Below are 13,252 nucleotides of genomic sequence, written 5' to 3'. Positions count from 1 at the left end.
GATCGAATCCCAAACGGGCATCTGTTGTAAATGAAGAGACCTTTGTGCGTGTTGATGCAATTGAGGCCCTTCAATGATTCCTCCAGCTCCTGAGTCATGTAGGTCGAGGTCAAATCCAGCTTCATGAACATTTTTCCTCCCGCCAGCGTCGCAAATGGGTCATCTGCCTTTGATAGCGGGTATTGATCCTGCAGGGAGAAACAATTGATAATTACTTTGTAATCACCACAGATTCTGATGGTGCCGTCTTCCTTGAGGACTGGAACAATTGGACTGGCCCACTCATTGAATTCGATTGGCGAAATGATGCCCTCTCGTTGCAGCCGGTCCAGCTCGATCTCCACCCTCTCTCATCATGTACGGTACCGCTCTTGCCTTGTGATGGATAGGTCGCAACCCCGGAATCAAGTGGATCTGCTCTTTTGCTCCTTGGAACTTCCCGATGCCCGGTTCGAACAGCGAGGGGAACTTGTTTAGGACCTGAATTGTCGTCGATGGATGAAACCGCTCTGACGTTGTCCCATTTCCAGCATATCTTTCCCAGCCAGCTCCTGCCGAACAGCGTGGGGCCATCGCCCGGTACCACCCAGAGTGGTAAATTGTGCACCGCTCCATGGTAGGAGACCTTTTACGGTAGCACTGCCGATTACGGGAATCAGTTCCTTTGTGGACGTTCTCAGTTTAGTACGAATGGGAGTCAGGACTGGCCTTGAGGCCTTGCTGCACCACAATTTATCGAAAGTCTTTTTGCTCATTATGGACTGGCTCGCGCCCGTGTCCAGCTCCATTGACACCGGGAGTCCATTTAATTCAACCTTCAGCATTATCGGGGGACACTTTATGGTAAATGTGTGCACTCCATATACCTCTGCCTCCTCAGTCTGAGGCTCTGGTTCGACGTGATCCACCGTGGATCTGTCCTCCTCTGCAACATGGTGGTTTGCAGGATTAGCAGGGTTTGCAGCTCGCCAGCACATATGTTGGAGGTGTCCCATTGTTCCACAGCCCTTGCAAACGTATCCTTTGAGGTGGCATGAATGGAAACGATGATCACCCTCGCAGTGCCAACAAAGTGTAATGGCCTTGCATTCACCACCCTTGATGGTGGACTCTGAGACATCTGCGGACATGCAGCTGCAGGCATGTGAGTCCTGCCCTGTAAGTTACGATTCGAAAACAACATTACTTTGTTCACAGTACTTGCAGCAGCACTCGTGTGCTGAGAGATTTGTTTGGTATTGTCACTGGTGGCGATGAACGCCTGGGCAATCGCTATGGCTTTACTCAAGATTGGGGTCTCTACAGTCAAATGTTTGCGAAGTATTACTTCATGGCCAATGCCAAGTACAAAGAAGTCCCTGAGCATGTGCTTCAAGTGTCCTTCAAATTCGCAATGTCCTGCAAGGCGCCTTAGCTCGGCGACATAGCTCGCCACTTCCTGGCCTTCAGACTTCTTGTACATGCAGAACCGGTAACTCGCCATCAGAATGTTTTCCTTCGGGCTTAGATGCTCCCGGACCAGTGTGCAGAAATCATCATACGACTTCTCTGTGGGTTTTGCTGGAGCGAGCAGATTTTTCATGAGGCCATACGTTGGTGCCCCACAAATGATGAGGAGGATCGCCCTTCGTTTGGTAGCATTCACTTCTCCTTCCAGCTCGTTGGTCACAAAGTATTGGTCGAGTCACTCCAGAAAGGTTTCCCAATCATCTCCCTCCAAAAACTTCTCCAGGATGCCCACAGTTCTCTGCATTGTTGCGGTGGGGTTCGTCATCAGTTATAATGGGTGACTTTAATATGCACGTAGATTGGGCTAGCCAAACTGGAAGCAATACGGTGGAGGAGGATTTTGTAGAGTGCATAAGGGATGGTTTTCTAGACCAATATGTCGAGGAACCAACTAGGGGGGAGGCCATCTTAGACTGGGTGTTTTGTAATGAGAGAGGATTAATTAGCAATCTCGTTGTGCGAGGCCCCTTGGGGAAGAGTGACCATAATATGGTGGAATTCTACATTAGGATGGAGAATGAAACAGTTAATTCAGAGACCATGGTCCAGAACTTAAAGAAGGCTAACTTTGAAGGTATGAGGCGTGAATTGGCTAGGATAGATTGGCGAATGATACTTAAGGGGTTGACTGTGGATGGGCAATGGCAGACATTTAGAGACCGCATGGATGAACTACAACAATTGTACATCCCTGTCTAGCCTAAAAATAAAAAAGGGAAGGTGGCTCAACCGTGGCTATCAAGGGAAATCAGGGATAGTATTAAAGCCAAGGAAGTGGCATACAAATTGGCCAGAAATAGCAGCAAACCCGGGGACTAGGAAAAATTTAGAACTCAGCAGAGGAGGACAAAGGGTTTGATTAAGGCAGGGAAAATGGAGTACGAGAAGAAGCTTGCAGGGAACATTAAGACGGATTGCAAAAGTTTCTATAGAAATGTAAAGAGAAAAAGGTTAGTGAAGACAAACGTAGGTCCCCTGCAGTCACAATCAGGGGAAGTCATAACGGGGAACAAAGAAATGGCAGACCAATTGAACAAGTACTTTGGTTCGGTATTTACTAAGGAGGTCACAAACAACCTTCCGGATATAAAAGGGGTCAGAGGGTCTAGTAAGGAGGAGGAACTGAGGGAAATCCTTATTAGTCGGGAAATTGTGTTGGGGAAATTGATGGGATTGAAGGGATAAATCCCCAGGGCCTGATGGACTGCATCCCAGAGTACTTAAGGAGGTGGCCTTGGAAATAGCGGATGCATTGACAGTCATTTTCCAACATTCCATTGACTCTGGATCAGTTCCTATCGAGTGGAGGGTAGCCAATGTAACCCCACTTTTTAAAAAAGGAGGGAGAGAGAAAACAGGGAATTATCGACCGGTCAGCCTGACCTCAGTAATGGGTAAAATGATGGAATCAATTATTAAGGATGTCATCGCAGTGCATTTGGAAAGAGGTGACATGATAGGTTCAAGTCAGCATGGATTTGTGAAAGGGAAATCATGCTTGACAAATCTTCTGGAATTTTTTGAGGATGTTTCCAGTAGAGTGGACAAGGGAGAACCAATTGATGTGGTATATTAGGACTTTCAGAAGGCTTTCGACAAGGTCCCACGCAAGAGATTAATGTGCAAAGTTAAAGCACATGGGATTGGGGGTAGTGTGCTGACGTGGATTGAGAACTGGTTGTCAGACAGAAAGCAAAGAGTAGGAGTAAATGGGTACTTTTCAGAATGGCAGGCAGTGACTAGTGGGGTACCGCAAGGTTCTGTGCTGGGGCCCCAACTGTTTACACTGTACATTAATGATTTAGACGAGGGGATTAAATGTAGTATCTCCAAATTTGCAGATGACACTAAGTTGGGTGGCAGTGTGAGCTGCGAGGAGGATGCTATGAGGCTGCAGAGTGACTTGGATAGGTTAGGTGAGTGGGAAAATGCATTGCAGATGAAGTATAATGTGGATATATGTGAGATTATCCACTTTGGTGGTAAAAACAGAGGGACAGACTATTATCTGAATGGTGACAGATTAGGAAAAGGGGAGGTGCAACGAGACCTGGGTGTCATGGTACATCAGTCATTGAAGGTTGGCATGCAGGTACAGCAGGCGGTTAAGAAAGCAAATGGCATGTTGGCCTTCATAGCGAGGGGATTTGAGTACAGGGGCAGGGAGGTGTTGCTACAGTTGTACAGGGCCTTGGTGAGTACAGTTTTGGTCTCCGAACTTGAGGAAGGACATTCTTGCTATTGAGGGAGTGCAGCGAAGGTTCACCAGACTGATTCCCGGAATGGTGGGACTGACCTATCAAGAAAGACTGGATCAACTGGGCTTGTATTCACTGGAGTTCAGAAGAATGAGAGTGGACCTCATAGAAACGTTTAAAATTCTGACGGGTTTATACAGGTTAGATGCAGGAAGAATGTTCCCAATGTTGGGGAAGTCCAGAACCAGGAGTCACAGTCTAAGGATAAGGGGTAAGCCATTTAGGACCGAGATGAGGAGAAACCTCTTCACCCAGAGAGTGGTGAACCTGTGGAATTCTCTACCACAGAAAGTAGTTGAGGCCAATTCACTAAATATATTCAAAAGGGAGTTAGATGAAGTCCTTACTACTAGGGGGATCAAGGGGTATGGCGAGAAAGCAGGAAGGGGGTACTGAAGTTGCATGTTCAGCCATGAACTCATTGAATGGCGGTGCAGGCTAGAAGGGCTGAATGGCCTACTCCTGCACCTATTTTCTATGTTTCTATCTGTATCTCGTCGCCAGTTGTTATGTCTTGAATAAAGAATCTGACCAGATACTGTAAGCTCAATGTAATGTGTGACCGTAGTCCTTTATTACAGGTCTCCAGAGTGCCTCTCCAGCTTTTGAGGCCTTCTTATGTACAGGTGCTCCCAAGGGGTTGTGGGATCCCTTGGGGCTCCAGGGGATGAGCCATCTGGTGGTTAAACAAGGTATTTACAGGTTTATATATATAACAGTAACCAAGAGGATCGATGAGGATAGTGCATACGGTGTAGTATATATGGACTTTAGCACGGCTTTTGATAAGGTCCCACATGGTAGACTGTTCATGAAGGTTAAAGCCCATGGGATACAGGGCAAAGTGGCAAGTTGGATCCAAAATTGGCTTGGAGGTAGGAAGCAAAGCGTAATGATTAATGAATGTTTTTGTGACTGGAAGGATGTTTCCAGTGGGGTTCCACAGGGCTCAGTACTGGATCTCTTGCTTTTTGTGGAATATATATCAACGATTTAGATTTGAATATAGGGAGTATGATTAAGAAGTTTGCAGACGATACTAAAATTGGCTGTGTGGTTGATAATAAAGAGTAAAGTCATGGGCTGCAGGAGGATATCAATATATTGGTCAGGTGGGAAGAGCAGTGGCAAATGGAATTTAATTCAGAGAAGTGTGAGGTAATGCACTTTGGGAGAGCTAATAAGGAAAGGGTAAACACATTAAGCGGTAGGCCACTTAATAGTGTAGATGAACAAAGGGACTTTGGAGTGCTTGTCCACAGATCCCTGAAAGTAGCAGGCCAGGTGGATAAGATGGTTAAGAAAGCATATGAAATGCTTGCCTTTATTGGCCGAGGCATAGAGTATAAGAGCAGAGAGGGAATGCTTAAATTGGTTAGGCCACAGCTGGAGTACTGCATGCAGTTCTGGTCGCCGTATTATAGGAAGGATGTGATTGCACTAGAGAGGGTGCAGAGAAGATTTACTCGGGTGCTGCCTGGAATGAAGAATCTTAGTTATGAGGACAGATTGGATAGGCTAGGTTTGTTCTCATTGGAACAGAGGAGGTTAAGAGGAGACCTTATTGAGGTATACAGAATATTGACGGGCCTGAACATAGTGGATAGTAAGGGCCTATTTCCATTGGTGATGTGGTCTATTACGAGGGGGCATAGTTTTAAGGTGGTTGGTGGAAGGTTTCGAGGGGATTTGAGGGGGGGCTTCTTTACGCAGAGGGTTGTGGGGATCTGGAACTTGCTGCCTGGAAGAATGGTGGATGCAGAAACTCTCACCACTTTTAAGAGATTGTTGGATGGGCACTTGAAGTGCCGTAACCTGCAAGTACCGTAACCGTAACCTAGAGCTGGTAACTGGGATTAGACTAGATGATCTTTTGTTGGATGGAGCACATAGAAACATAGAAACATAGAAAATAGGTAAGTATTGCAGGGAATAGAATACGGCCAGGGTGATCTCCTGGACTAGTTTCGATCGCCTAGATGGGTCGGAGAGGAATTTTCCCAGATTTTTTCTCCCTAAATTGGCCTGGGTTTTTATCTGTTTTTTGCCTCTCACAGGAGATCACATGGCTCCGGCTGGGATGGAGTGTAGAATTTCAGTATAAGATGTGTTGCAGTTGTGTGAGGTGGACTGGTTTGGGCTGGATACTCTTTGCCTTTCCGTCATTGTTCATAGGTTTATATGTAACCTTTAGGGCTGCTGACCAAGGGTCGCGTGGCTCTTTATCGGCCGGCGAGGACACGATGGGCCGAAATGGCCTCCTTCTGCGCTGTAAATTTCTATGTTTCTACTTCCTGCCCGCCATATTGAGGCCTCAGTAGTCAGAGTATCGCCCGAGCTCATGGACCAATTTCTAGCTTGTAATTACAATTGTAGAAATAAATGAACCTACAGAAACACATCAATAAAGGTGGTTCAGTGAGTTAAACATAGGTCTTTTCCTCTATGAGCTGGATTCAAGTCCAGCACTGTTCGATGGCAAAAGGTATTCTGTCTGTTGGTAGTAATGGTCCTATATGAAATGGGTATGATCTGTCTTAACATAGTTCTTAGTGGACATGGCTGCACTGCACAGAACTGCCACTCATCTAACACTAATTGGAAATCTGACTCCAAGTGGCCACAGAATTGTCAGTATGGAAAATAGAAAAATATCACACTACTGCAGTAGTTGGGAGCTCAACCAGTGTTGGAGTTCACGCATTTGTTGGGGCTTTTTAGGTACTCTAACTCAGCAGTAAAATTCCTGACTTTATTGAGCAAACAAATTCAGATTTTTAAAATGAAAACAACAAGCTCCTGTGCAAAAGCCATCAGAGTCCACCATAAACAAAATTCATTCATCTGTGGGAGAAAAAAATCACCCATCCTCCACACTTGTATCTATTGAGCAAATAGAAGGATTGGCAGTGAAAAAGATTCATACCAAACTGTTGTGTGCAATTCCCACCTGATATCCAAAAGAATACTTCAAAGACCAAGGGCCGAAATTCAGTAACACACCGTTTGGGGGCAGTAACCGAGGCGAGGCGGGACTTCCTGTGCCGGAGCGGAAGTCCTGCCCCGGCTGCAAAATTATGGTTACTCCCCCCCCCCCCCCCCACCCACCGAGAGGAAGTGGAGCGCAATGTCGAGTGCTCCACTTCCCCTCGGAGGGGGGCGGGGGACTGGGGCGGGAATCTTCCAGCCCTGCGAGGAGCAGGAGCACAGGGAGGGCACGCTGCGAACTCTGCAGCAGGGAACGGGGTGCCGTGGCAGCAGCCCAGAACAGAAGCCGATTGCCCGGCTGCATCATGGCTGCACGTACCCCGCGAAATTGTCAACACAAGGGCGCGACCAGAAAGTAGGCCAGTGAAAAAAAATGGCGCCACGCATGGAACACTTCGGAACACCATACCCGGAACAGTTAGGAATGTTATACCTGGAACAGTTAGGAATGTTATACCCGGTACAGTTAGGTACACCATACCCAGTACAGTTAGGTACACCATACCCAGTACAGTTAGGTACACCATACCCGTTACAGTTAGGTACACCATACCCAGTACAGTTAGGTAAACCATACCCAGTACAGTTAGGTAAACCATACCCGGAACAGTTAGGTACACCATGCCTGTTACAGTTAGGTACATCATACCTGGAACAGTTAGGTACGCCATTCCTGGAACAGTTAGGTATACCATACCAGGTACAGTTAGGAACACCATACCAGTACAGTTAGGTAAACCATACCCGGTACAGTTAGGTACAGCATACCTGGTACAGTTAGGTACATCATACCCAGTACAGTTAGGTAAACCATACCCGGTACAGTTAGATACACCATACCCGGTACAGTTAGGAACACCATGCCTAGACCAGTTACATAAAGTACTTAGAAACACCTTTAAGATAGCTATCTCCAATAGGCTTTTGCTCAGTAAAAGAAAACAACCCCTCCATTGGCAGTCGTGCGTTCAGCTGTCTAGGCCGTAAGCTCTGCAGTTCCTTCTCTAAACCTCTGTACATTCCTCTCTACCTTTAGGACACTCCCTAAAACCTACCTTTTTGACCAAGCTTTTGGTCACCAGTCAACCTTTTGGTTACCTGTCCTAATATCTATTTATGCAGCTCGGTGTCAAATTTTGTCTGAAAACCTTCCTGTAAAGCAAAGCCTGGGTGCTTTACTGCGGTAAAGACGCTATATAAATGCAAATTGTTGTGGCTCTGTTGGTAGCACGCTCAGCTCTGATTCAGAAAGTTGTGGGTTCAAACCCCACTCTCGGGACCTAAGCATATAATCCTGGCTGACACTTCAGTGCTGTCCTGGGGGAGTGCTGCACTGTCAGAAGTGCCATTTTTTGGATAAGACGTTAAACCGACGTCCCATCTTCCCTTTCAGATGGATGTAAAAGATCTTATGGCACTATTCAAAGAGGAGCAAGGAACTTCTCCCTGGTGTCCTGGCTAATATTTATCCCTCAACCAACATCACTAAAACAGATGATCTGTTTATTATCTCATTGCCGCATGTGCAAAATTGGTTGTTGCGTTTCCTACATTACAACAGTGACTATACTTCAAAAAGAATTAATTGACTGTAAAATGCTTTGTGATGCCCTGAGAACATAAAAAGAGCTGTATAAATTTAAGTTCTTTCTTTGCTCTGTTATGCTTAACATAAGTAGCCCAGATTAGTGCACTACGGGCTATTCTGCTTTAAAATACCCCAACATGGAAGATACTTAAATGGCAAAGACCAGTGAGCTCCAGCTTGATACCTAATAGTCTGTATTTTCTAGGCATATCCGTCACTGAAACCCTTGGCCTCCTGGGTAGATGATCTTCTTGACAGAATCAACTTCCTACAGACATGGATTGTGAATGGGATTCCAGCCGCCTTCTGGATCAGTGGATTTTTCTTCCCACAAGCATTTCTAACGGGAACACTCCAGAACTTTGCAAGGCGGTCGATTATCTCTATTGACACAATATCGTTTGACTTTATGGTAAGAGACAGGGAGGACTAAGTTACACAGTGTGTCACACATTGGTCTTTCATTGTTGAGTCCTGAGTGCAAATTCAACCCTGATTGATGGAATAAAAGTCTCCACTAACAGCTGTGTATAAGGGTCCTCAGTAGGGGTTCTCTTGAATATAATTAGAGCTGAAGAGTAGAATAGACGGAGCCTAGCTCTGCATCTGACTGCTTTAATTGGTCTGGGAGTGTTTGATGGGGCAGTGTAAGAGGGAGCTTTACTCTGTAGCTAACTGCTGTTGGTGCATCTATCCTCCCAGTGGATTTGCAGGATCTTGCGGTGTCTAATAGTGCAGTGTAGATGGAGCTTTTATCTGCATCTAAGTGTGCTTCAACTGGCCTGGAAGGGTTTGGGACAGTGTAGAAGGCAGTTTACACTATATCTAACCTGTCCTGGGAGTGTTTGATGGGTCAGTGCAGAGGGAGCTTTACTTTGTATTTAACCCGTGCTGTACCTGTCCTGGGAGTGTTTGATGGGACAGTGTAGAGGGAGCTTTACACTGTATCTAACCCGTGCTGTACCTGCCCTGGGAATGTTTGATGGGACAGTGTAAAGGGAGCTTTACTCTGTACCTAACCTGTGCTGTCCCTGCCCTGGGAGTGTTTGATGGGACAGTGTTGAGGGAGCTTTACTCTGTATATAACCCGTGCTGTATCTGCCCTGGGAGTGTTTGATAGGACAATGTAAAGGGAGCTTTACTCTGTATCTAACCCGTGCTGTACCTCCCCTGGGAATGTTTGATGGGTCCCTATCCCCTTTGCACCACTGGTCTTGTAACCATCAGGTGGAGGCGCTGCCCCTTGCCAGACCAAGTGGAAACTGTCGAACATCTGGTCTGGGTGGAGTTTGCAGCTGTTCCATCAGAGTTATAGCCGCAATCTGCTGCAACAGTCAATCCTTTTTGAGGTCTGAAATGGAAAGTGTTCCATTCCCCAGTGCTAACCCTCACATTGGTGAGCATAAAAGTTCAGAAATGAAGAGTGTAAAAGAAAAAGGTAAGGGATGTATCGATAGAGTTAAACACCCATAAATATTTCTAAATTAAAATGACATGAAGATTCAGATATCTGCAGACTTGTGGTGTGCAGGATCATTTCATCACAGCTCCTAACTCCTGGCCCCTGATTATTCTATCAACAGAATATTTTCGTGTAGCCAAAACCATCTCCCTGCTTGGCAAATGTGATGATATTTTGCTAATTATTAAATAAATGCTGTCTGTGCCAGGCTGATATTCACAGTTCATTTATACTGGAAAGACCAACATCACCCTTCTGAACCCATTGTGCAGCCCATTGCTCCTGAGCCAAACAACTTGTTTCTACTGAGAGGATTGACTCAGACTGGAACAGGGGCAGATGAACCATGGGGCGGATTAACCATGGGGTGGATGGGGCTGCAGCCCCAAAAACATAGGGCCACCAAATACATGTAGGAAAAAAAATATTTGGCCTCCCAAATTGGCTAAATAGAATAGACAATAAGAGAGGAAAAACAAGACCGAGAAAAATATTGTTTATTGGCCTACTGTGTACATACCTATTTTTATAGAGACAAGATCTTTACTATTTGCATATATGTATAGGAATCTAATATTGCACTGTTACCAGAACCAGAATATATACCTACTTGATGCAGAATATATGCTTTGATTGTTGAATATACTGGCTACCCTTCCACTCCTTGCTGACCTCCCACCCAGAACTCCAGCGGACAGCTAACCCTCCTAATGCCTGCCCCCAACCAAGCCTCGGACTACCCACCATCAAGGGCGCTACTTGGCACCGAGCTTGCGGCCAACATCTCGCCATAGGCAATTAGGCTCATACAGCAGTGCCTGGTCTCCAGTCGTCTTGGATCTCCTTGCCACTGGACCAAGACCTTGCTCAGCTAAGCCCGTGGGGTGGCCGGTGTGCAACGGCCACCCCACGTTAAAAGAACTTACTCACAGGCATCTTCCACTCCCTTAACATGAAGTTTGGGACCTGGAACATCAGGACCCTCATGGACAACTCCAACAGCGACAGGCTGGAACACCGCACCGCCATCGTTGCCCGAGAACTTAAACACTTTGACATCGACATCGCCACCCTAAGCGAGACCCTACAGGCAGGGGAAGGCCAGCTCAAAGAACAAGGTGGAGGTTACACCTTTTTCTGGAAAGGGAAACCAGAGGAAGAATGCCTCCATCAAAAATAAGCTGGTCGACCGCTTCAAAGACTCCCCCTGCGGGGTTAATGAACGTTTCATGACTCTTCGACTCACCCCATCCCGGAATCAATGTGCGTACAGTGCGTACGCCCCAACACTCGATGCAACGGATGAGACCAAAGAGGATTTTTATTCCAACCTCGAAACATCCCTGTCCCACGTCCCCGCGGGCGACAAACTGATCCTCCTAGGTGTCTTCAACGCCAGGGTCGGCAAAGACATAGCCCTCTGGGGAGGCGTGATTGGCAGAGAGGGGGTAGGGAAAGCCAACTCCAGCGGTACCCTACTCCTGACAAAATGCCTAGAATATGAACTTCTCATCACCAACACCCTATTCCGCCAGAGGGACAAATATAAGGCATCGTAGCAACACCCTCGCTCCAAACACTGGCACCTGCTCAACTATGTCATCGTCCGAGCCAGGGATCGCAAGGATGTGCGCATACCCCTGCCATGACAGGAGCTGACAACTGCTGGACGGACCACCGCCTAATCCGATCCAGCATTGACATCAACATAGCCCCAAAACGGAGGGGACAGCAGAAGCAGTGCCGCAAAAAAGTCAAAGCCGGGGCACTTAAAGACCCAGCTAAGAGAGCCCTATACAGCCACCACCTCAGAGCTAACCTAGCGTGCCTTGATGACCCTGAGATGCTGAATGCCCACAGTGCTTGGTCTGCTCTCCAGGCCTCCATAACCAGTGCCTGCGAAGAGACACTTGGTCATTCAACCAGAAAACTGGTTTGATGAGAATGATCAGGAGATCCAAGAACTAATAGATCGCAAGCGCAGAGCATTTCTAAGCCTCAAGCAACAACCCAACTCAGGAGCATCAAAGCAACATTACAGGTGGCTCAAGGCTGAGGTCCAACATAGAAACATAGAAAATAGGTGCAGGAGTAGGCTATTCGGCCCTTCAAGCCTGCATCACCATTCAATAAGATCATGGCTGATCATTCACATCAGTACCCCATTCCTGCTTTCTCTCCATACCCCTTGATCCCTTTCGCTGTAAGGGCCAAGTCTAACTCCCTCTTGAATATATCCAATGAACTGGCATCAACAACTCTCTGCGGTAGGGAATTCCACAGATTACCAAATCCCTGAGTGAAGAAGTTTCTCCTTATCTCAGTCCTAAATGGCTTACCCCTTATCCTTAGACTATGTCCCCTGGCTCTGGACTTCCCCACATCAGGAACATTCTTCCTGGATCTAACCTGTCCAGTCCCGTCAGAATTTTTTATGTTTTTATAAGATCCCCTCTCACCCTTCTAAACTCCAATGAATACAGGCCCAGTCGATCCAGTCTCTCCTCATATGTCAGTCCTGCCATCCCAGGAATCAGTCTGGTGAACCTTCGCTGCACTCCCTCAATAGCAAGAACTTCCTTCCTCACATTAGGAGACCAAAACTGAACACAATATTTCAGGTGAGGCCTCACTAAGGCCCTGTACAACTGCAGTAAGACCTCCCTGCTCCTATACTCAAATCCCCAGCTATGAAGGCCAACAAACCATTTTCCGCCTTCACCACCTGCTGTACCTGCATGCCAACCTTCAATGACTGATGTACCATGACACCCAAGTCTCGTTGCCCATCCCCTTTTCCTAATCTGCCGCCATTCAGATAATATTCTGCCTTCGTGTTTTTGCCACCAACGTAGATAACCTCACATTTATCCACATTATACTGCATCTGCCATGCATTTGCCCACTCACCTAACCTGTCCAAGTCACGCTGCAGCCTCTTAGCGTCCTCCTCACAGCTCACACCGCCACCCAGCTTAGTGTCATCTGCAAACTTGGAGATATTACACTCAATTCCCTCATCCAAATCATTAATGTATATTGTAAATAGCTGGAGTCCCTGCACTGAGCCCTGCGGCACACCATTAGTCACTGCCTGCCATTCTGAAAAGGACCCGTTTATCCCGACTCTCTGCTTCCTGTCTGCCAACCAGTTCTCTATCCACGTCAGTACATGTGCTTTAATTTTGCACACCAATCTCTTGTGTAGGACCTTGTTAGTCCAAATACATCACATCCACTGGTTCTTCCTTGTCCACTCTACTAGTTACATCCTCAAAAAATTCTAGAAGATTTGTCAAGCATGATTTCCCTTTCATAAATCCACGCTGACTTGGACCGATCTTGTTACTGCTTTCCAAATGCGCTGCTATTTCATCTTTAATAATTGATTCCAACATTTTCCCCACTACTGATGTCAGGCTAACCGGTCTATAATTCCCCGTTTTC

The 13,252-nt window shown here is 46.6% G+C and overlaps 1 protein-coding gene across 5 annotated transcripts in view; it reads left to right on the top strand.

Annotated features, from left to right (window-relative positions):
* The window catches only part of dnah1 (dynein, axonemal, heavy chain 1), a 668,552-nt gene that overhangs the window by 634,413 nt on the left and 20,887 nt on the right, over positions 1–13,252 (top strand). For all 5 annotated transcript variants that reach the window (XM_070895813.1, XM_070895814.1, XM_070895812.1 and 2 more), the window contains one exon: positions 8,549–8,755. In XM_070895813.1, the coding sequence (XP_070751914.1) occupies positions 8,549–8,755 (207 nt within the window). The remainder of the gene's footprint in view (positions 1–8,548; positions 8,756–13,252) is intronic.

This window comes from Pristiophorus japonicus, chromosome 12 (assembly GCF_044704955.1).
Source record: "Pristiophorus japonicus isolate sPriJap1 chromosome 12, sPriJap1.hap1, whole genome shotgun sequence".
NCBI classification, from domain to species: Eukaryota; Metazoa; Chordata; class Chondrichthyes; family Pristiophoridae; genus Pristiophorus; species Pristiophorus japonicus.
The sequence above is the reverse complement of the archived record's forward strand: the minus strand, read 5'-3'. Positions and strand labels throughout refer to the sequence as shown.